The 24,689-nt window shown below is 43.1% G+C and overlaps 1 protein-coding gene across 4 annotated transcripts in view; it reads left to right on the top strand.

Annotated features, from left to right (window-relative positions):
- The first annotated feature begins 312 nt into the window (after positions 1–312).
- The window catches only part of LOC130130347 (dynactin subunit 1-like), a 32,535-nt gene continuing 8,158 nt past the window's right edge, over positions 313–24,689 (top strand). Inside the window, exons 1-22 of one of the 4 annotated variants that reach the window (XM_056300024.1) lie at positions 313–437; positions 3,975–4,040; positions 4,221–4,415; positions 4,797–4,878; positions 5,126–5,157; positions 6,907–6,930; positions 9,926–10,078; positions 12,121–12,144; positions 12,801–12,998; positions 14,937–15,141; positions 15,520–15,598; positions 15,777–15,936; positions 16,313–16,417; positions 16,843–17,034; positions 17,221–17,337; positions 17,865–18,017; positions 18,302–18,462; positions 20,981–21,149; positions 21,724–21,792; positions 22,053–22,265; positions 22,628–22,789; positions 23,715–23,846. In XM_056300024.1, the coding sequence (XP_056155999.1) occupies positions 3,999–4,040; positions 4,221–4,415; positions 4,797–4,878; positions 5,126–5,157; positions 6,907–6,930; positions 9,926–10,078; positions 12,121–12,144; positions 12,801–12,998; positions 14,937–15,141; positions 15,520–15,598; positions 15,777–15,936; positions 16,313–16,417; positions 16,843–17,034; positions 17,221–17,337; positions 17,865–18,017; positions 18,302–18,462; positions 20,981–21,149; positions 21,724–21,792; positions 22,053–22,265; positions 22,628–22,789; positions 23,715–23,846 (2,667 nt within the window). In that variant the 5' untranslated portion in view covers positions 313–437; positions 3,975–3,998. The remainder of the gene's footprint in view (positions 438–3,974; positions 4,041–4,220; positions 4,416–4,796; positions 4,879–5,125; positions 5,158–6,906; positions 6,931–9,925; positions 10,079–12,120; positions 12,145–12,800; positions 12,999–14,936; positions 15,142–15,519; positions 15,599–15,776; positions 15,937–16,312; positions 16,418–16,842; positions 17,035–17,220; positions 17,338–17,864; positions 18,018–18,301; positions 18,463–20,980; positions 21,150–21,723; positions 21,793–22,052; positions 22,266–22,627; positions 22,790–23,714; positions 23,847–24,689) is intronic. The other 3 variants (XM_056300027.1, XM_056300026.1, XM_056300028.1) reach the window with 3 other exon arrangements.

Below are 24,689 nucleotides of genomic sequence, written 5' to 3'. Positions count from 1 at the left end.
GTATTGCACTTGAAGTCAGTACGAGGCCAAAGTAGTTGTGTATTGTGCGCTTCCTTCCTCATATTTACATATTTAAGTATTAAGCATTTCAAGTATCTTTATGGGGACATTTAAGTGTTCACATTAAAGTGAATCAGTTAGAAACCATAGAAATTGCCAAAATTGTTGAAAAAACAATGCAATTGCTTAATTTTGTATGTAATCCATAATATTAATGTTATTTAAATGGATTTATTCCAGCCTGCAATCAAGACGGTTTTACTACCGAGGGCGGCGCTGGTGTGTCACGCCGGAAATGCCGGCTAGCAAAAACGGAAGTTAGCTGACTTTGAGCATTAGCCGGGTAGGCAGCCAAACAATTTGTCATCCAGCCTGGTTATCAGCTCAAACAGTTTTCGGAACTCCGCTCTTTGTTAAGTGCCTTTTTGTATGCCCAGGTAAGTGACAATAAGGGGTTTATATCTCTCCCAGTCAATTGCTGTCACCAAAGCTTTGTTGAATTTGGCTTGCTTGCTAATGACGCGAAGCTAGCGTGTTTTAGTAACTCCCCCATAGCTAACGCTAGGTTTTTGTCAGTCTACTTCGAATATTGCAGTGTTAATAACACGAAATGTTATCTCTGTTACCTCCTAAAGTCAAAAGAAGTTTGTGCGGAAATGCAAAAGTGCCTTATTGAATAATAAGGCGCTTTTGCATTTCCTAGCCGTCAAGCTAATCACATCTTTAGGTAGCCCACTGCTAACGTCAATCAGTTTGTATTGTTTTGAGTATCGGAGGACAGATTAACTTAACAAGTAGTTAAGTTGGGTCATACAAATGAGAGTATAAGATTTAAAAGTTAGTAGAATAAGGTTTCCGTAACTATTACACTACCCTTTACTCCTTGGTGAAGTATGGAGTATTTCTATTTTGGCTATTGTAGTTTAGTGTCAGCTGTCAGTAAGCTGTAATTGAATTGAAATGTTAGGATAAAAAGTGATGGTCTTTTCTCAGTTATCAAGTACGTGCCCAACTGTTTGTCACATATATATGTAGAACATACATGAATATGTGGAGGACAGCAAGTGCACGTTGCGGGTCTATTGACATTTTCAAATCAGCCGTGACGTTTGAATGCATCATTGGATCCCTTTCATAGACCCGCCTTGTTTTGTCCGTCTATCTCTCTCCATCTTTTGGAAGGAGTGAGGAGGGTAGAGCCAGAATAGCACTTAAGCTGTATCTTAAAAGTGGAGGTGTAGTTTTCTAACACAGCCACCATGGCGATGAACAGGAGACATTCGTATACGCCAAGGGTGAGTACCATAAACATTAAATTTCAAATAATAATATCTTCCTAGGCATGATAGGCTACTGCTAATTGTGACTGATAGACTGCAGCTGAAATTATCCTAAAAGTGACAAGAAACAAAATAGACCTGTGGAACTCACCATGTAGTGGATGTAGGATTCATCATCGTCTCTTTTACTAAGTGACAGTATTTGATAGTAAGAACGTAGGATGGGTCACTAGAGATGATCGTGAAATGAAGATGAAGTCTTCTGTGTAAGCATAAGGCATGCTGTTGCTTCCATTCATCATAGATGGTTTTGATTTCATAGGTGGCTGCAAAGCCTTCTCTTTTTGAACCTACAGCTTAATTGAAAATAGGTTGAAGCAACGACGAGGCTAGTCTATCCAGCTTTCTGCCCTGTGGATTAAAACCTAACAGCATAAAGTTAACATGTCCTCATGACTTCTTTAAAGTGTTGTATTGTCTACTCGTGTCCCAGTTCATCTTGAATGAGATCCTTTGTATAAACAAGACAGAGACTGCTTGTTTTTTTTAGATTGCCTCTTGCTACTAAGACCATATGACAGTGTGAATGCATTGATGTGTTTTGTGTGGCCTGCGGCTTCCTCTGTTACTGATCAGCATTGGCTCCCATCTCTTCTCATGACTTGGGCTGGAAAAGTAGGAGGTGAAATAGTTCATAAAGCAAGGATGTTGACGTTATCATCAAGTAAACAGACATTACTTGTTTACAATGCATCTTACAATGCTGTTATTGCAGCTATTACCCAATCCTTTGTGAATTGTACATGTGGCCATTGTAACTTTAATTAATGGTCTCGGCATTTGCATATGAAACCGATCGCCGGTTTTGGTCATTATGCAACTGTGTGGTTGGGATACCTAGAGTCAGCTGAGAGTGACGAAGTCACTTAGATGAGGGATGAAACGTTTCTCCCATGAACTCATTCAACTTTATGGGATTTCCTCACCTGGATTATTGAGAATGCATCAAGACATTTACACTGGCTGAAATTGTTGTATATAGGGATAGTTTGTAGGTTTGTGATAAACAAAATTTATAACAATTTTTTAGAATTTTTTTGATTTAGACAATTCATGATATCTAGCTATCTCATTATTTTTTATTTGAAAAGTTATTGAAAAGCTGTAGTTACTGAAAACTAGATGCCTCCTATATAGTGCAACTCTGGCTAGGAAAATTGTAGTCCCTTTTGGATGAGCACAAACCACTGCATGAATTTAAGTCCCATGGGAACGCATTAACAATTTTCTGGAAAACTTGTTTTGCACACTTTGCTGCACTTCTGATTTGGGTTGGGCAAGGTTTCCCGATTGAAATTTGCCAATCTGATAAGCTTTCAGAAATCCTTGAACCCTTTTCTGTTACCCAAGTGGAACATATTGTTTGAAAATGTTTATAATAAAGTATAAAATCTCACCTTTATGTGGCTTGTCCAAGTCTACTTTCGACTGCATCTCTCACAATGGACAGTGGTCTTATTGTCTTATCTTTTGCAAATTTTTCAAATGACTGCTATAGATAGTTGCAGATTTTGAAAGTCAAAAGCTTTCCAAGTAACAATAGAGGAGAATTTTTGTTCTACCATCAGGTCTTTTATTTCTAAATGGCTATATTGATCTCACATGGAGCTATACTCTTAATAATTTTAGGTTTCAGAAGTAGGTAGAGGCAAACGGCACCATTCGAAGTGGATTTATTCAATATATTCTATTCAAGATTTGATTTTAAATTGACTGCTCTGTATCATACCATTGGTTGAGCGTATCTGTGAGGGATGGGCTGGAAGGAAAACTATGCTGTGAAAGTTTGGTGAAAGCAGTGGATGTAAACCACTGTTTTAACAGTTAGGAATGCAAGCTGACCGTATATTGTAGACCCATGATGTAATATGCAGATGTTCATTATTTTTCTGTGAAAACTGACAAACATTTAAACTAAGGATTTCTAAGATTGACATATGGCCCACCCCAAGGTCTGGTAGCCATTTTGTTCTCACATTTCCCCTTAATGTATGGAACATCTGACATCAGTGGTGGAATGAACTCCCCACTGATGTCAGGACAGCGGAGTCGCTGCCCATCTTTCGACGCAGGTTGAAAACTCACCTCTTCAAGAACTACTACCCTGTTACTTGTTCTTAGCACTTATTGTAGTCACCCTTTAAAAAAAAAACCTCATTCTTGTACTTTTACTTTAGCACTGGTTTTGCTCTTGGATGCTTGTTTAGATGCACTTATGACCTCTGATGACTAGTAGTTCTGATTTCCTACGTTAAATGCACTTATTGTAAATCGCTTTGGATAAAAGCGTCGGCTAAATGACTGTAATGTAATATAATGTAACATCTGATTAAACAAAGACAATCTTTTTGTGAAAAATAATTTCCTTTTACCTTCAGTGACCTCTTTTTGTCTGTCTTGCCCCTTCTTTCATCACTGTTTCTCTCCTTTCCTTCTGCCCTCCACCGCTCTTCACCTGTTTTTCTGTCCTCTGTCCCTCTCTCACCTTTCACTCCTTTTTTCCTCATCTCTCCTCCTACCCTCATCCTCTATCCTCTTCTGTTCACCCATTTCTGTCCCTCTCCTCACACTCACGCTGCCCTACCCTGCACTCTCATCCCACTTGCCATGTCTGTGTCCATTTGACCTCCATAGCTGACCAGCCCCTTGATCAGCAAAATGAGCAGTGGAGGAGCGGTGGAGAGTGGTAAGCCTGCCAAGGTAGGCCACTTTGATAGCTGCGTGTTGTGCAATTTGGATTGAGTTTTCCAAGACCTATACATATCTTTCTGATTTTCAACACATCAGTTCACATCAAAAAATTATCTGGAGATATTTCACTTATCTCATGCAATGTCTTACAATCTTCCCTTATCTTCTCCTCACCCTTTCATCTCAAAGGTGGGTTCCGTAGTGGAGGTGATAGGGAAGGGTCACCGTGGCACTGTTGCCTATGTGGGTGCCACCCTTTTTGCCACAGGGAAATGGGTGGGTGTCATCCTGGACGACGCCAAAGGCAAGAATGATGGCACCGTGCAGGGGAAACGCTACTTCACCTGTGAGGAAAACCATGGGATATTTGTCAGGCAGTCCCAGGTAAAAAAAAGATCTGTGCTGTAATAACTAGGTGTGAATGTGTGTGTACGTGTGCATGTCGGCCCTGTGATGGCCTGGCAGCCTGTCCAGGGTGTCTCTTCACCTGCCACCCAATGACTGCTGGGATAGGCTCCAGCATCCCCACAACCCTGAGAGCAGGATAAGTGGTTTGGATAATGGAATATATATATATATATATATATATATATATATATACACACACACACATAAAGAAGGCAATGTGACACAATTTAGGATACATGACGTGGCCTTCATATGGATTTTTTTTTGTCATCAGCCATGTATTGACAATGTGTTTAAGTGGAAGGCCAGAGAAAAACATTTGCTTGCCACTCTGGTCAAATCTTTGTGTCCATATAGATCCAAGTCGTGGAAGAGGGCTCCAGTGCCACCTCACCAGACGCTCCCGAATCTGTTGTGTCCAAGTTACCCAGATTTAAGGGTAGGCCAAGAGCTATGAGATAGATTTAAAATCAATTGCATTCTGTCCAGATTTCTGTGATTCACCCTTTGGGACATGTACACATGTTTTATAACCCAGAGAGGTGGAGCAGTTGTTATTTCAGCTTTTTTCATTCCATAAGCCCACTCTATTTACTAGGCGTGTCACGTGTTCCATGCAGTGCACAAACTGATACCTCCTTGCATCATTTAATAATGCTTCTCTATGTATTTCCTTTCTTCCCTAGAAATACCTGAGACCCCTAAAACAACCAAACAGGTAACGCAGCATTTGCCATTTATTTCCCCTCAAAATACAGCAAACAGCTGTGCTCTTGTACATTTTGGTTTTGAAGGTGATTGAATGCTGATTCATGTCTGCACAGATTATATGACTTCTAGTTTTATATTTGAATAGACGTGGATGGATAGTTCATTGAAGTGTTTCTATCTTAAATCTGTATAGAATGAGATGTGGGGCGAGATTTCCTCTTTCTTTTTTTTTGCCAAATCAAATTGGTTTAATTATGTTAGACTGGATTAGTTAACACATAGAAAGTAACTGAATTCATTTGAGGAAGTTGGGATGTTACCTTGGACTTGTTGGTTGCCATTTCCTCTTGTCTTTGCAGTACTCTGTACTGAGTAGAGGGTTAGGTTGAACAACCTCAGATTCCTCCCGCCTTAATTTTACTCCCCCCAGTTTGTTCCCTTGCGCCGTAACCTTTTGGATTTGTAATTTTTTTGTTTTTCCAAATAGCTTTTGCAGACAGCTGTGAACCTTAAGAAGGTAGAAACTTTCAATTCCATCACATTAACCTTCGTCAGGGTGGCTGCAAATCCCATTTCAAGATAGTCATTGTTGATGTTCAGCTGGCATGTTGATATTTGTTTACCTCTGCACGGGACATCCGACATCACTCACAGATTACACTGATAGACATCTTTTTCATCACTGACTTCTCTGAATTTTATATTTTATTCATATATTTATATATGCTGCTAAGTGGAGTGGATTGCTGCCACAATAAGTTTCATTGTGTTTGATATGCAGTGACAGTAAAGCATCTATCTATCTATACATATTCACTCTCATGGTGATATTCATGCACCGTGTTTTGTGTTGCAGACATTTTTTTTTTCTTTTTGGTCTTCCTTTTTATTTTCTGGTGGAGGTGTCCAGCATGTTGTTTGGGTCATTACATTTACACTATGTTTAAACTGCAGGCATTGATGCCCGGTTCCGATTTGTTGTCTATATCTGATTTTTTTTTTGACCGCCTGTTTACATGTATTTTTAAGCGACTCACATCTGATTCATGCGCTCACATGTAGTTCTATACTGGAGTGTGATCAACAATGTGGGGAGAAAAAACATCCGCATGTGTACACCACATCATTCAAAATATACAACAAGAGTGTGAGTGTCGCATTTTGAATGATGTGCGATTCGCAATGACCTGAAAAATCTGATCATTGTGGTTACATTGTCATGGCAGATCTCAGTTTCCTGTCTGATTTATTTCCACGTATACATGTGGTCAAAATCAGATTTGAAAACGTATGAGTCCATGTGATTTTTTTTTTCCTTCCTGGTTGCACAGTCGTTATACATATCTGATCTGTGCCACATCTGAGCAAAAAATCAGAAGTGGGTCACTTGTACCAGGTGGTCTAAACATATCCTCAGTTCCTCTTGAGTCAGCTGAACTTGTCCTTTGTGCTGTCATTGTGATTGCACAACTCCACTTTTTTTTCTCTTCTCTCATGGCTTGAGTCATAAATCAAGTTTTAGTTTAGGTGCACAGTGTGTACGGCCTTCAGAGTTATGATTTGTACATGTACAGACTAACAATGAGGATGTTTCCTGTGTGTTGCTAACCTCTTCCCTTGCCTCTTCTCCTGTGTGTGTGTGTGTGTGTGTGTGTGTGTGTGTGTGTGTGTGTGTGTGTGTGTGTGTGTGAGAGTGTACACATGTACGCTTGTCCTTCTATGTCCTGTATGCAACTTATCCCCTTCCCTACTTCAGTCCTCTACCCGTCGCTCTGCCAAGGTGAGCTTGTCTTGCTGTGAGGTCAAAGGGCAACAAAGGAGCCATGGGGGCAAACACTCAGTGCCATCCATTTTCTTGTTGAATTTTAAGTGTTTTTTTTGTTTTCCTTTAAACTTCCCTTCTCTGTAAGAAATCGTATCATCTCGGGGCATCCAGGTAGCATTGCGGTCTATTCCTTTGCCTACCAACATGGGGATTCTGGTTCAAATGCCCGTGTTGCCTCCAGCATAGTTGGGCGTCCCTACAGACACAATTGGCCGTGTCTGTGGGTGAGAAGCCGGATGTGGGTATGTGTCCTGGTTGCTGTGGCAGCGCCTCCTCTAGTTGGTCGGGCTGCCTGTTCAGGGGGGAGGGGGAACTGGGGGGAATAGCGTGATCCTCCCATGCGCTACGTCCCCCTGGTGAAACTCCTCACTGTCGGGTGAAAAGAAGCGGTTGACGACTCTACATGTACTGGAGGAGGCATGTGGTAGTCTGCAGCCCTTCTCGGATTGGCAGAGGGGGTGGAGCAGCGACCGAGACGGCTCGGAGGAGTGAGGTAATTGGCTGGATACAAGTGGTGAGAAAAGGGGGGGGATGTAAAAAAACGAAGAACAAAAAAAATCTTATCATCCGGCTCAGTCACTGCGAGAACCTGTGAAAGTTGTAATATGGTACTGATGTCCTCAATTGTTGAGGGTGTTCAAGTGTTTGGCAAGTTAAAGAAGCAAATACCTGGAACGTTTATCTGTCAATTTATGTACTTTTTAGAGTTTCTGAAGTTATTATAGTAACCCTATCACTGTGGCTACAGCCTCTGTAGGGAATGATCATCTTAATAAGTGCAAAATCCTAATTTAGAGACTGTTATGGAGTGGTACATTAGTCTGTCACAGGGTGTTGGAATTGGGTATATCAGGTAATCAAAATAATGTGTCATCTATCGAAGATATATAAATAAAGGTAGCATAGCAAATGTGTTTAAAATGCCATTAATTATGTGAAGTAGGATTAATCGGTCAGTAAGCATGAAAAGTGGAAGGTAAAGTATGGAATAACCTTGGGGACAATGCAGCCACGGCAGGTTTGAAGGAAATTAAGATGACAGTTAATTTGCTTTACAACAGAAAAAACATCATGACAGGTAAAATTGATTGACTCACGATGCGATATTAAAATTGAGTTTCTGGATGCCTCCAGAAACACTGCAGCAACAGGCTGTAGCATCAGAGGTTAATAAGCCATAAAATAAGTTTATTAAGATTTTGGGAAATGTTAAAATTAATGTGATGGTGTGAGAAGTGTTTGTAGTAAAGCTTTATGACAGTTATTGTGTAAGAGTAGGCGCAGATTTTATTTTCACACATTCGAGATTCATAGAATAAGTGCATTTTATTACAAGCTATAATGTGACATAGAATTTGATACTTGACACAACAAACATTTTTGGGGCTTGCGTAATCACATGTCATTGATAATAGTAACTGCAGAAATGCTTAATAGGAAAAATAGAAAACAGAGTACAATCCTTTTCTTTTAAAAAAAAAAAAAAGAATAATGGGGGCGCCCGGGTAGCATAGTGGTCTATTCCGTTGCCTACCAGCACAGGGATCGCCGGTTTGAATCCCCATGTTACCTCCGGCTTGGTCGGGCGGCCTTACAGACACAATTGGCCGTGTCTGCAGGTGGGAAGCCGGATGTGGGTATGTGTCCTGGTTGCTGCACTAATGCCTCCTCTGGTTGGTCAGGGTGCCTGTTCAAAGGGGAGGGGGAACGGGGGGGAATAGCGTGATCCTCTCACGCGCTACGTCCCCCTAGTGAAACTCCTCACCGTCAGGTGAAAAGCGGCTGGCGACTACGCGTGTATCGGAGGAGGCATCTGGTAGTCGGCAGCCCTCCCTGGATTGGCAGAGGGGGAGGAGCAGTTACCGGGACAGCTCGGAAAATAGGGTGATTGGCAATTAGGGAGAAAAGGGGGGAAAAAAAACCCCGAATAAAGTTCAAGCTATACATCTGTCAACTGGAAAGTATGCACCTACAAAAAAGATTGTTTCTCAAGCAATTTGAGCTAGGTTTATGTATTTTTTTCTATCTTTCTATGAATACATGAACACATATTTCCATACTGATCATGAATGATGTTAGAATGTGTGAGAGAAAAGTTGCAGAGTATGTCTGTAGGGACAGCATAGGCAGTGACGACAGCATTCGCAGCGTCTGAGTCCTAACAGTCACTGTGATTGCACTACGACAGTGGAACACGCCAGGTCGCCTCACCTCAGCCACTTCCCTCCCCTCCCTCTTCGGTCGCCCACCCAGCCGCGTCCCCTCATTGTTCATGGTATGGTCCATCACCTCAGTGTATCTTGACTGTCCTGTCCTCACCAAGGTGCTGAGCTCTTTTGTCAAAGAAAAGCAGTGAACTTGTCCTCAGTGGCACGGGTGTAGCATTTTTCCATTCTTGCTTTAGAAGCTAACTCACTCTGAACCTACTGTAGATCTGTGTCTTTAGACCAGCTTCCGTCATCAGGGACACCAGGGTGGTGAAATTTTTGGTTTGGCGCATGAAGTTATTCAATTAATTATACTCCACTATAGGAGTAATCAGGTAGGGTAGCGGTCTATTCCCTTGCCTACCAATACGGGAATCGCCAGTTCGAATCCCCATGTTACCTCCAGCTTGGATAGGATGTTCACTCTCTGGGTAACTAGATGTTCACTCTGGGAGATATACTTGTTCTGATATGTGGGTGTTATGAAAACGCTTAGGTTTTTTTCCACTTCCAACCATCGCTGCTCTACGTTTGATTTTAATGATTTTTCTCTCATGCCCTCCCTCCCCCTCTCATTCTATCATTGCTCTTTTCTTTCCCCTGCCTGTCACTGCTTTCTCTTAACCCCTCCTTGCCATCTCCATCTATCTCCCCTCTTTTTCTCCTAATCTCGCTCTTTCCCCATTCCACTACACTCCTGCCCTTTCCTCTCTTTCTCTCTCTCCCTTCTTCCTTCGCCTCAGACACAGCGGGCCAGTCTGTCCTCCTCTTTGTCAAGCAATGTCATCAGCGAGGTTGACCTTTCTTCCCAGGGGGCCCTTGCAGCCCCTGTTATACCCCAGCCAAGCCCTTTGCCCGCTGCAACAGCAAGCCCGGCCCCTGCTACCCCAAGCAAGGTGAGTTTCTGTCAACTTGAGGCCAGTGGGTTTTTTTTTCTTGATTTTTTTTTTTCTCTGTTGTGCAGTTCATTTTGCAGTCTTAAAGTGTAATTGAAAGTGATAGCTGTAGTAAGATAAACGGTAAATCCAGAACTTTTGATATTGTTCATAGACTTATACTTTTGTATCAAGGACGATACAGTCAAGTATTGGGACACATTGTGGTTTCTATACTGCTCAAAAAAATAAAGGGAACACCTAAAAAACACAATATAGACCTCGATGAATGAAATATTTCAGCTGAAAATCTTTATTTATTAGACAGAGGAATGTGTTTAGAGCAAAATAACCTAAGAATGATCAATGGAAATCAAAATCATTAGCCCATTAAGGTCTGGATTCAGAATCATACTCAAAATCAAAGTGGAAAATGAGAACATAGGCTGATCCAACTTCTGTGGAAATTCTTCAAGACGATTCAAAATGAGGCTCAGTAGTGTGTGTGGCCTCCACGTGCCTGTATGCACTCCCTACAACGTCTGGGCATGCTCCTGATGAGACGACGGATGGTCTGCTGAGGGATCTCCTCCCAGACCTGGATCAGGGCATCGGTCAACTCCTGGACAGTCTGTGGTGCGACATCGCGTTGGCGGATGGTACGAGACATGATGTCCCAGAGGTGCTCGATTGGATTCAGGTCTGGGGAACGTGCAGGCCAGTCCATAGCATCAATGCCCTCGACATACAGGAACTGCTGACACACTCTGGCCACATGAGGACGAGCATTGTCATGCATGAGCAGGAACCCAGGGCCCACTGCACCAGCATATGGTCTGACAATGGGTCTGAGGATCTCATCCCGGTACCTAATGGCAGTCATGGTACCTCTGGCTAGCACGTAGAGGTCTGTGTGGCCCTCCAAGGATATGCCTCCCCAGACCATCACTGACCCACCGCCAAACCGGTCATGCTGGAGGATGTTGCAGGCAGCAGAACGTTCTCCACAGCGTCTCCCGACTCTCTCACGTCTGTCACATGTGTTCAGTGTGAACCTGCTCTCATCTGTGAAGAGCACAGGGCGCCAATGGCGAATCTGCCAACCAAGATGTTCTCTGGCAAAGGTCAATCGGGCTGCACGGTGTTGGGCTGTGAGCACGGGCCCCAATTGTGGACATCGGGCCCTCATACCATCCTCATGCATTCTGTTTCTCACTGTTTGAGCAGAAACCTGCACATTAGTGGCCTGTTGAAGGTCGTTTTGTAGGGCTCCGGCAGTGCTCCTCCTGTTCCTCCTTGCACAAAGGACCAGATAGCGGTCCTGCTGCGGGGTTGTTGTCCTCCTGCGGCCCCCTCCACGTCTCCTGGTGTACTGGCCTGTCTCCTGGTACCTCCTCCATGCTCTGGACACTGTGCTGGGAGACGCATCAAATCTTCTTGCCACAGCACGCATTGATGTGCCATCCTGGATGAGCTGCACTACCTGAGCAACTTCTGTAGGTTGCAGATACCGCCTCATGCCACCTCTAGTGGTGAGGGCACTAGCAAAATGAAAAACTAACCAAAGATCGGCCAGAAAAGATGAGGGCAGGCAAATGGTCTGTGGCCACCACCTGCAAATCCATTCCTTTTATAGGGGTTGTCTTGCAAATTGTCTAATTTAAACCTGGTGGAAATTAGACAATTTACCAACAGGTGAAATTGAGTCACAAATCAGTGTTGCTTCCTAACTGGACAGGTTGATATCTCAAAAGTGTGATTGACTTGGAGCTACATCGCATTGCTTATGTGTTCCCTTTATTTTTTTGAGCAGTGTATTTAACTGTTTGCTAAACTGAAAGCGTAGTTGAATCGGCTCGTAAAGACCTTCATGTTGTCAGTGTGAAACCTTCATTACACATTCAGTCATTTCAGATTATAGTAAGATGCTATTATTTTAAGCTATTGCCAATTATTGCAATCCTTCCACTTTTGACTTTTTGTTATGCCGTATCATATTGTTATCATTGCATACAATTTGTTTATAAGCCTGTCCTGTTCCATCTTTACCATTGTGTGACCAGGTGGAACCTGCCATGTCAAAGCAGGTATAGTTATCACATAATGGCTGTATGCATGCTGATTATATATGTGGCACAGCAAGTTTACTAACAACCCTAAAACGACATCTAGCTCTACTCCTCATCCCCTGATAATGGCCCAAAAAAAGTCCTCCCAGTGCTTGATTCTGTTGTCATGCTGATGCATTGTTTTAAGTTTTTGAGACAATGGAAATGGGCAGTGTTGGCCCCTACCACCTTTTGAAGTGGCTGTATGCACTTTTCCCCTTCTTCTGATGTACTTTCTGTTTTGCTGCAAATGGTGTTGTTTAAGCTATATCTGTACTCTTTTGGGAGGGTGAGTTAATTCAGATGCTCAAGGACCTGTGGCTTAACTTTGGGGAATTATTAAGATATAAATAATGCACGGTGCAATTTAGAGGAATGAGCCTGACCTGTGTTGTTGATGGTGGAATCAGAGGGATGCGTCGTTTGTCCTAGTCATCATCTGCCCTCTCTACCTTGGGAAAACATTCTTAAATACTCGTCTAGCCCTGGAGATGAAATACATGAAGCCAAATCTTACAATTTTGTTAAAATCAACATGCTTAGACTGTTGCATATGTCTGCATTGTACTGATAACACAGACTGACTCCCATTCTCTTGCTATCTATCCATCCATCTATCGATCCTTGTTTCTCAGGAAGAGGAGTCCCTACGAGCCCAGGTGAAGGACCTGGAGGAGAAGCTGGAGACGCTGAAGATGAAGCGGACTGAGGACAAGGCCAAGCTTAAGGAACTGGAGAAGCACAAGATCCAGCTTGAGCAGCTTCAGGAGTGGAAGACCAAGATGCAGGAGCAGCAGGCAGAGCTGCAGAAACAACTCAAAGAGGCCAAGAAGGTATATTAGGCTCTAAGGAAGATGGTTGGATTGTTGAATTTGCTTAATGTGGAATGGGCTTGTAGATTGAAGTTTAAAACCAGATTTTGCTGCAGATTGTACAAAGATAGGTAGCACGTAAAAATTACCATTCATGGATTGTTTTTGAGATAAAATGTAACACAAGCCAACATCTGCAAAATACATCAGAGTCCAGGAGGGTTAGGTCCAATGAAAAAATAATTCATCACATCAAATTGCTGAGAAGTGCAAACAGGATTGTTAATCAAACACATGTAGTACCCAGCCCCTCTATTCAGCATCAGTTACTGGGGTAAATTAGAAATGGACAAGAGGGGGTGGGGGTATGGGTTCAAATATTACACTTAATACTTATCATTCTAATTTTAAATAACCAACCCAATGAGCGTCCGGGTAGAGTAGTAGTCTATTCCGTTGCCTACGAACACGGGGCTCACAAGTTCGAATACCCATGTTACCGCCGGCTTGGTCGGTCAGGAAGCCAGATGTGGGTATGTGTCCTGGTCGCTGCACTAGCGCCTCCTCTGGTCAGTCAGAGTGCCTGTTCGAGGGGGAGGGGGACCTGGGGGGAATAGCGTGATCCTCCCATGCGCTACATCTTCCTGGCGAAACTCCTCACTGTCAGGTGAAAAAGCGGCTGGCAACTCCACATGTATCGGAGGAGGTATATGGTAGTCTGCAGCCCTCCCCGGATCGGCAGAGGGGGTGGAGCAGCGACCGGAACGACTCAGAAGAGTGGGGTTTTTGGACAGTTACTTCAGAGAATTTTGCAAGAGAGTATTTTTGACCTTTTTGACCTTTTACTTATGTTTATTTTAGTCATAAAATACACATATGTGTGTATTTTGATTTAGAGCCAGAAGCAAATTAAAACATTTTCTATAAATAAAATACCTAATTGAGGATTGACACAGCTGTAGTTGGAAGTAATACACTCTGAGTGCTTATTAGTTTTAAGTGGGACAATTTTTAATATTTTTCTCTTGATAAAACTTTAGTTTCTGTATTCCTGACTGGTGTGTGCTCCTGGCTGCTCCGAGGGTGGCCCAGTCGTTAGTCTTGCTGTGAGTCGTTAGCGCTGTCGCCTCACAGCAAGAAGGTCCTGGGTTCAAACCCCAGGGTTGTCCAACTTTGGGGGTCATCCCAGGTTGTCCTCTGTGTGGAGTTTGCACGTTCTCTCCGTGTCTGTGTGGGTTTCCTCCAGGTGCTCCGGTTTCCCCCATCATGAAAAAGCCATGCATGTTAGGGTTAATACTCCTGTTGGTGCCCCTGACCGAGGCATGGCAAGACGAATTGGGAGTTGGTCCCCGGGTGCTGCACGGCGGCTGCCCACTGCTCCTAGTTACACAGCTAGGATGAATTAAATGCAGAAAAAGAATTGCCTCACGGGGATTAATAAAGTAGTAAAAAAAAGTGTCAAAAGTAGAGGTGAGTTTGCTTCGTCCTTGGCACCATTCGATTGAGCAGAAAATGCTGAACATTTTTGATATATAACGTGTATGTTTGTTTCAAATTGTGGGATTGAACACAGAAATAAAGAGCCTTTAAAGCAAGTTTCTGATGGAAAAGCCTGTTTTTGACATGGCGGAGCCGCCCTTACAAAGCTTGTCACGGGAAAAGTAGAGGTGCAATTGCTTCGACTCTGGCATCATTTGATTCAGCAGAAAATGTTGAACAATTTGATGCATAACATGTCTGTTGGTTTAAAAAATGTAAGAATGAAGACACCCATACAGCAAGAAGTTTTTGTGGGGATCTGCTAGCAAATGGCTCTTTAAAACAACAAATCTCACGGGGGGTTACACATGTATTCTCACAGTGGAAGCTTGCCAAGCACAGAGGAAAAGTAATAAATGCTTTTATCACATACAGTATTTTAGATATTTGTCAGAAAGAGTTCTTTCCTTCCTTCTCCAGGAAGCTCGTGAGGCACAGGAGGCGAAGGAGCACTACATGGAGGAGATGTCAGACACAGCAGATGCCATAGAGATGGCCACACTGGATAAGGAGATGGCAGAGGAGCGGGCAGAGTCACTGCAAGTGGAGGTAGACTCGTTGAAAGAGAAGGTGGATGAGCTCTCTATGGACCTGGAGATATTAAAACACGAGATCGAAGAGAAAGGTATGTAAGAGGAGAGATAGTGAGGGAAACGGAGTGGGCCAAGATGGGTAATATTAGCTATATTTTCATGCAGTCTTATGATGAAAACAAAGAAATGCTCAAACCAAAGACGTCTTACATGATGGTGAAAGAAAATTACATTTCAGAGAGTTTATGGTGGATAGTTTTTTTCCTTTACAGAGACAGCGTTTAGCTCTAACATTTTAGATTATCCAAAACCACTTTTGATCCTTTATGCCATGAGTTTAAGTCATTGGTGTATGCACAGTGTTTATTAATTTCTACAGCTCACATCTTTCACCATCCTTGGTTTTCTCCTTTTCTGTTGTTCCTTCCCATCTACAAACGCTCTCTCTCTTCCCCTCTTCCTCCCTCCAGGCTCAGACGGTGCTGCTTCCAGTTACCACGTCAGACAGGCGGAGGAGCAGAACAGTAGGCTGAAGGATGCGCTGGTCAGGTAAGTAAGTGAGAGATGAATGCAATTGATTGCATCTTTTGCATTATTAGCAAATCAAGACATGCAAAACTCAACCGAGCGAGAGAGAGAGTGAGTGTGTGTGTGTGTGTGTGTGTGTGTGTGCGCGCGCGCGCGCATTTGTGACATGTTATAAATATGCCTGTCCTTTCTTTGGCAGGATGCGTGACCTGTCTGCGTCGGAGAAGCAGGAGCATGTGAAGCTGCAGAAGCAGATGGAGAAGAACAACTCTGAGCTGGAGACTCTGAGGAGTCAGAAGGAGAAACTTCAGGAAGATATGAAGCAGGCTGAGGCTACTATCGATGAACTGAAAGAACAGGTTAAATCTGAAAAGAGAAGGGGCCAGGGTTGGGGGGGGGGGGGCTTTTGATGTGAAGAAGTTGTTGGAGAAAGAGCATTAGTACTAGTTTCCTGATACTATACTCCCCTGATATCCTAAGAAACGAAGTTGAAATTGAAACAGTCTAGTTCAGTTTAAGCAACTGCTTTCCTCCTTATTTTGAGCATTCAAATGAGTAGGGAGGACAGTTTATTCCCTGCAGGAAATTATGAAATTAACCATAATTTTGTTGCTCAATTTTTTAATTGTGTGTCTGTAAGGATTACACATCTTCTGCCAAGTGAACTTTGTGTGTGTGTGTATGTGTGTGTGCACGCTTGCTTGCTGATTTTGTGTTCATGTGCTTGTGCACCAGGTGGATGCTGCCCTTGGGTCAGAGGAGATGGTAGAGACTCTGACAGAGAGGAACCTGGACCTGGAGGAGAAAGTTAGAGAGTTGCGTGAGACCGTCACGGATCTGGTCAGTCTAATCGTTGTTTGTGGTGGCCTTACATGCATGTTATCCATCTTTCTTTAATGCTTTTGTGTCATTGATATTATGTAGTCCTACATAGAAGTAAGTAAAGATTCAGTCCCAATGTTTGCCGAAGGCTCCTGAATCTTCAAGCCAAACATTTGTGAAATTAACAGTTTCTATTTCATAATCATTTTACAGTACTCTGTTTGATTATCTCCAGTGAACATATGACTGTTTATCTGGTTTAAAATATAACTTTCTTCTGAACCAGCTCTAAATCTTCTTCCTAAGTTGTCAAATGTGCCCCTTGTCCTAAATGTCAACAGAGACCTTGATTAGATAAATCAACAGTGGTGAAATATTGCTCTTGCATTCCATGTAGTCCTTAGCAAGTATCTGAACCTTGACCTTTCTTCCTCCACCAACAGGAGGCAATCAATGAGATGAATGATGAGCTCCAGGAGAATTCCAGGGAGACGGAGATGGAGCTGAGGGAGCAGTTGGACATGAGCACGACCAAAGTCCGAGAAGCCCAGAAGAGGGTGGAAGCGGCCCAGGAGACTGTAGCCGACTACCAGCAGACCATCAGCAAATATAGAGAGCTAACCACTAGGTTACAGGTAGGTGACCAGGTGGTTCCATACATTGAAATGTACACTGTCGTGAATTTAATGGCTGATTATCAACAGAACATAAACGAAAGTGTTCTCTGATACGTTTTGTGTGTGTGTGTGTGTGTGTGTGTGTGCGTGCGCGCGTGCACGTGTGCCTGGCTATATGTCCTTGTGGTTTTCTGTGAGTTCTAGGAGGACAACAGAGAGCTGACGAGCCAGCAGAGTGCCAACGCGGAGCAGGTCCAGCAGCCTCCCGCTGAGCTGTTTGACTTCAAGATCAAGTTTGCAGAGACCAAAGCCTACGCCAAGGTAAGAGAGGCATCTGTCATCATGTTCAGGTACTGAATGTGTATTTTGGTATGAATTTACCATTTTAATTACATTCTGTTCCTCTAAATGAATATTAAAGTTCAAGATTTTGAAATGTTTTCATTAAAAAAGCCAATAAAGAATTTATAGCACAGGAAGAAGAATCTGAAATGCAGCTTTTAATTGCAGTGGCAATATTTCTATGCTAAGTACACTGAGAGAGCCATGAAACCACAGTCAAATTCCATGTATGTGCAAACCTACATGACCAGTAAACATGATTCTGATTCTGACTTTCTCCTAGTATACATGTATAGGCCGCTTGTGCTATTAAAGTAGCCTACAGGTGTAACTGTCACACAAGGCTGTCTGTCTGTCCGATAGATAAGATGCTGTTTGTGTTGGTAATGCATTACTGGTTTGCAACAGTGATGTGTGGAGCTGTAGTGTACAGTGGGCAGTTTAAGGTAGTCAATGGCCTTCACTTCCTTCGTAATAAGAGTAGTAATCCCAGTATGTGTGTATAGGCCATTGAGATGGAGCTGAGGAAGATGGAGGTGGCCCAGTCAAACAGGCAGGTCTCCCTTCTCACCTCCTTCATGCCTGACTCCTTCCTCCGCCATGGAGGAGACCATGACTGTGTCCTAGTGCTCCTGCTCATCCCCAGGCTCATCTGTAAGGTAGGAGGCTTGATTTGGTATTTTACATACAACAGTATTTGTGTGGCCTGATTCAGTTAGTCTCAACAGTTGCTAAAATACTGATATCTGTTTGAAGCCTAATTTAACTAGTAGACTAGCTAGAAGAAGCCTTAAAGCTAATTGTTAAGCATGTGTGTTTATTACAAAAGGGAATGTGTGTGTGTACCCAAGCGTCCATGATTTAATTTTACTTGATCTGCCTATGTCTCTAACGTGTGTGTGTGTGTGCGTGCGTGCGTGCATATGTGTTCCCCATCCTGCAGGCTGAGCTGATCAGTAAACAGGCTCAGGAGAAGTTTGACCTCGACGGGAATCCCGTGCAGGAAACCCGAATGAGGGGACCTCCAGGGGAACAGCTCAGCTTTGCCTCGGGACTGGTGTACTCACTCATCCTGTTGCAGGCCACCCTGCACAAATACGAACAGTAAGCAGCATCACAGATCTAACGAACACTGTAGCCGAAGGGCAACTAGGCACGGTTGCTTTGTACCGTGCCCAAGCATGAGCCGCTCATCTCACTCCCCCTCTGGCCTACGCTCACATTGCGCTTAAGGTTCCGGGCCCAGGCACATTTACATTATCATGATGTGACTTTTTGTGTTGAAGATAAGCACTCTCGCATAGCACAATGGAGGCTTTTATTTAACTTGTGACTTATTTGGAGTTGTTTTGGGCATGGTGACACATGACCCTCTCAAATCCCTTTAGGGCTGTCAATGAATATTCCAAATTCGAATATATATATATCCATCCATCCATTATCCAAACCACTTATCCTGCTGTCAGGGTTGTGGGGATGCTGGAGCCTAATTGTAAAAAAAAACCAGACGTTCGAGTGTGAAAATTAATATTTGTTGGAAAAAAAAAGCACTACCATGGCTGTCTGCCTCATGAATTCTCATGAGGGCCTTGGCCGCTGCACTGAATACGCTGCATGATGGACAGGAATCGCACCATATCACTTTCATTGGTTGAAAATGAAATTTAGGTCAAGCTGAAATGGGCGAATAATTCAACAACAACCGTGTGGTAAAGCTGGCAGAGAGTTCAAAACCCAACTCGGCTGCAGAGAGAGTGATTTTCACTCCGAACAATCTAAAAAGCTTCGTTTGGAAATACTTCGGATTTTGGTCAGAAAATGGAAAAATTGTGGAACCTCGAGATAAAGTCGTTTGCAAGCTATGTGAGCTAGTTAGCTTACCAACAATACCATCAAATTGTTTATTTAAAACAGTATGAATATGACCTAATCTGTATAAAAATTTGGCTATCGAATAACACATCAATTCCGAATCATTCATCTTGCTCCAAGACAGCGCGTTCTCATTTCTCACCCCAGCACCAACCACGAGAGAGAGAGAGAGAGAGAGAGAGGTGTCTATGGCCTTTAAATGAAGTTTTACGGTATAGGACATTATTTTACTTGTTTATTTTGTAATGTGTAGGAATTTAGATCTTTTAAAAGACATGTTTATGAGCAATAAGGACTGCCTTGGGCAAAAAGCAGGAAAAGAAGGAAATAAAGTCAGAGCTAAAGCCAGAGACAGAGTGGTTGGGACCTACACCGGACCCTCCACCATATTCAAAAGTAGGGACTCCAGTTGTGAGGTGAGGCACAAGCAAACAAGACAAAATTGAAGGTAAGATAGAGACAAATGGTCAAATTTAACTTGAACCGGGTGGCACAGTGGTTAGCGTGGTTGCCTCACAGGAAGAAGGTCCTGGGTTCGAGCCCTGGGGTAGTCCAACCTTGGGGGTTGTCCGGGGTCATCCTCTGTGTGGAGTTTGCATGTTCTTCCCGTGTGTGCGCGAGTTTCCTCCGGGTGCTCTGGTTTCCTCCCACAGTCCCAAAGACATGTAGGTCAGGTGAATCAGCCATGCTAAATTGCCCCAAGCTATGATTGTGTGTGTGTGTGTGTGTGTGTGTGTGTGTGTGTGTGATGGCCTGGCGGCCTGTCCAGGGTGTCTCCCCACCTGCTGTCTAATGACTGCTGGGATAGGCTCTAGCATCCCCGCGACCCTGAGAGCAGGATAAGCGGTTTGGATATTGGATGGATGGATGTTTATATTGAAATAAATACACTGATACAAGTAGTTATGTCTCTCGTATTGATTTGCCCTCTTATGGACATAATGCGCAAAAATACATTCGAATGGGTTTGAACCCATGTGTTTTTCTTTAGAAGGAATAAATGAATGTCATTTTTGGTTAATTTTGACAGCCCTACATCCCTTACAGATTTCTTATTTATGCAATGCAACGATTTTCAGTAAATTGTGCCACCATGTTTTTTTTTTTAAATAGGACAGTCGCATAATTGATGTCATAGCATTCGAGTTCCACGCTCAGGCATGGTTAGCAATCACACTAAATGCGTATCGTACCCAAGTCCAACTGAACCGTGCCCGAGCCCAACTCTTCAAATGAGCCAGGGCATGGTACGCTGAACTGTGCCTGCACACGGTATGGAGTGATGACAATAGTCAAACGAACTAGACTTTGGGGGTCAATCGTGCTGTGGCATGATACGGATCACCTAGTATGTGTACACCCTGAGACAGTGTTCTACCTACTATCTTTCCAAACTGCCACCACTTTTTTTTTTTTGTGGATTCCCCCCCCCCCTTTTTCCCCCTCAATTGTACTTGACCAATTACCCCACTCTTCCGACCCATCCCGGTCGCTGCTCCACCCCCTCTGCTGATGCGGGGAGGGCTGCAGACTACCACGTCTCCTCCAATACATGTGGCGTCACCAGCCACTTCTTTTTACCTGACAGTGAGGAGTTTCGCCAGGGGGATGTAGTGCGTAGGGGGATCACGCTATTCCCCCTCCCCCCGAACAGGCGCCTTTTCATCTATTGACCTAATGATTTAAGAAAGTAGAATTTTAGTAATGGTAATTGATTTGCGCCCCCCCCCCACCTTTGTGCTGTGTCCAGAGCTCTGAATACCTGCAGTGTGGAGGTGTTTAAGCAGATGGGCACGCTGTACTCAGAGATGAGCGTCCATGAGCGCTCCCTGGACTACTTCATTGACCTGCTGCACAAAGACCAGCTAGATGAGACAGTGCAGGTGGAGCCCTTGACCAAGGCCATCAAGTACTACCAGGTAAAAACAAAAGTGATTTTAAAACCATGAGCTTTTCAGGATATCCTAGCTATGTTTTAAAAACTACTGATTGTACATGGAGACATTCAGGCATTAACCTAACACACTCATTTCAATTCGCTGTTTTACTGTTTGTTGGCAGCCTAGTGCATTGTAATCACATGATGCATAAAAAATGCCAAACACTAGCATGTTATAGACACAGTATGATGCATCACTGGTCTGAATAGCAATGTCTCTTAAAAAAAAAAGACACAATTGTACTACATTACGGTGCATCTGTCACAGTATGCAAGTCAAACTTGATTGTGAAATTATGGTTTTTAAGTATCTCAGCTTGTTGAATTTTGGTTTTCTTACATAAAAACCACTACGGCAGAGCTTTTTGCATAATGCTAACTACTGAGATTCCATCAAGCACTATCATGTATGTACTTTGATTATATGGATGCATGTTCATATGCACCCATATAATCAAAATCTTATTTGCTGCTTGTCAGTAAATGCCAGTAAATGCCTTGGTTGAATACAATTGTAATTATCGCCTCTAACAGACTCCTTTTCTGTTCTCCAGCAACTGTACAACATCTACCTGTTAGAGCATACTGAGGACTGCACAGTGCAGCTAGCTGACCACATCAAGGTACTTTGAGCTACACAGACACTCCTACTCCTCTCAGGTCTCTGTCATCTTGATGCTCTATCAGTGGAAAAAGTACAGAGCTGAGGTTGAACAGCATGACTGTCTGGTAACTCTGTCAAACTGTTGCGTTTGCCCATGTACCCATGATTTTGGTCTTGTAATGAACTGGTTTTTCTCTTACCTGGAAAAAAAATTTTGAATTTTTTTTTGATCAACTTATTAAGTGGTTAACTCAACTCCTACTCAAATCCCAACCCCAGTTTATCCAGAGTGCCCTGGACTGTATGCATGTGGAGGTGGCTCGTCTGCGGGCCTTCCTGGCGGCAGGTCAGGAGAGTTCCACCCTCACCATCCTTCTGAAGGATCTTGACACCTCCTGCTCAGACATCAAACAGTTCTGTAAGAAGATCCGTCGCCGCATGCCTGGAACTGACACAGTAGGGGTCCCAGCTGCCCTCAAGTATGGACCACAGGTATGGGATACAAACGAACACATAAGACACACACATGCAGTGGGGGGTCCCCAGTGCTTGCTTGTAGGTGTGACAAAAGGCGGTAAAGTTATTTTAATTTTTTGTGTTTGATTATTTTAACAGTGTGTGATTTTTAAGAGTACTGACAATCACTGTGGTCCAATGATCAGAGAATCCACAAAGTTTGTGCGGTTAACATACAAAATGCAGCAAGTTATCATAGACTATATGCTCTAATGCCAGTATGAAGGTTAATTTAAAATGGGACTGGTAAGATTTGAAGAGCTGCGTAATGGAACCATTATTGGTATATATTTACAGTTGATTGATTTGAATGATTGACGTCATGTCACCAATGGCAGGTGTCGGAGACCCTGACAGAGTGCAGGCGGCAGCTTACAAGGGTGGTCGCTGTGCTCCAGGAGGTGGCTGCGGCCGGGGCTCAGATGGTGGCTCCATTGCCTGAGCAGGAGGGGCTCAATGCTCTGGCATTAGAGGATGTCACCCTCAAGGCCACGGAGCAGGTATTTACTCTAGAGTGACAGTAAAGACTGGCAATGTTGTCGTTAGTAAGAAGTCACAAACAACTTCTGATTGAACACTGGCATGTGAGGCCACAAGTAACTTTGCTGCAGTTGTGCCCCCCCCCCAAAAAAACACCATCTTCAGGGGAAATAACACTTTTTAATTTTACTATTCAAAACACGAAATAAAGGTGCAACAGCAGGTGTGCGAAAAAAGCAAACCAAAAAAGGAGACAACATATTGTGTGCATTCATAAAATAATTAAATCTAAAAGAAATGTGTTGGGTTTTTTTTTATAATCATTAAAAATACATATTTTTAAGGGGCGGATGGTGAGTGCCCTCCCTAGAGGTGGCACCCTAGGTTGTCTAGTTTGCCTATGCCTAGAAATGCCCGTTTCAGTCTACAGTGCCTTTATCTCAGGCAGGACAGAGTAATGCAATTAAGATGAGCCTTCCACCAAAATGTTATGATTTTCAGTGCATTCCCCAATTTATCTCTAAAGCATATTTAAAAAAAATATATATTTTTTGTGGGTCTTTTATCTCAAAACTTTAAAAACCTTTGCATCTGCAGGGAATTTTTACAAAGTCCAAAGCCACTTGGAGGTGTAGCCTTACCCAGCCTTCAAATGTATCTCAGTTAATATGAAAGCCTTTTCTCCTGAAGCTATAATACTGCTGATGCACCTGGTAGTTGCACACTGGGTTAATTTCTTATATCTCTTTACCTGTACTTCTTTGCCCTATCTTGCCATAATTGTGCTGTGTTGCACTCTTGAAAGATCTGGTCTCAATTAAGGAAAACAAGCAGTGGAAATACCATAGATAAAAATCACTGTCTACAAGCACTTTTACATTCCACTTCAGTCTGTTCTATTTTCTTTTTCCTTATTGGCTAAGGCTGTGCTCTTTCTTCCCCCAGGTCTTTGGTGCCCATGGTCTGACTGCTCAGGAGTCTCTGCGTCAGTCCTGTAGCGCTGTCATTGCAACCATGAACAAAATGGCCACTGCCATGCAGGAGGGCGAATACGATGCAGAGAAGCCACATGGCAAGGTGTTTATGGGCATAGTTTTTCACAACGTGGAACCAAGCAATTTAGCTTGCACAAGGAGGGAAATTTGATGTTTTCTTTTGTAGAATGCAGGGTTTCCCCCAGAAAAGTTGTTAAGCCCGGTGGGAAGTTTCTTTTTAGACAGCAGCCCATTAACAGACTGATGGTAGCATTAAGGTAGAGCCCTGTAGTTTCTGTGATAACCGAGTCATGGATGGAACCGCAGATTTGAGAATTTAAAAAAAAGTTCTAACATAGATTCCATAGGGCTCTACATCAAGTCAGTGCCAAAAGCTGATTGGAGATTTGAAAATATGACCATGTAATGTGTTGTTAGAAGTAATTTATTCAACGCACATTTTAAAAAAAAAAATCCACTACAGCACTCTACAAAGAACTTGTATTCAAGTCCTGATTGGCTACTGTGTTAGATCAACCAAGAGATCCAGACTGATCACTTCAAGGCCGAGGGAAAAATGGGCACTTGGTGCCGTTAGCTTGTGATAGTTGGAAGCGTCGAACGTTAGTCTACGCACTATGAGGGTAAAGAACAGTTGTCAGACCTGTGTTTTTCCTACAGTGCGTACACGTTTTAACCAACAGATGTCGGTGGGGAGCAACAACATTCTGTGTTTACAACCAAGCCGCCCCACTATAACGAGTTAAAAAAAGAAAATTTCCCCGATGCTTAGGCCCGGCGGGGGGTTAATTAAGGGCCACTGGGCTTACAATACACTGGCGGTAACCATGAGAGTGTCTATAAAAGATAGGAATTTGGATAACCTTAATTTAATGATCATTTTGACATGTCTCTACTTGAGATCTTCCTCATGCCTCTGTATCGT

Source organism: Lampris incognitus, chromosome 20 (assembly GCF_029633865.1).
Source record: "Lampris incognitus isolate fLamInc1 chromosome 20, fLamInc1.hap2, whole genome shotgun sequence".
Taxonomy (NCBI): domain Eukaryota; kingdom Metazoa; phylum Chordata; class Actinopteri; order Lampriformes; family Lampridae; genus Lampris; species Lampris incognitus.
The sequence above is the reverse complement of the archived record's forward strand: the minus strand, read 5'-3'. Positions and strand labels throughout refer to the sequence as shown.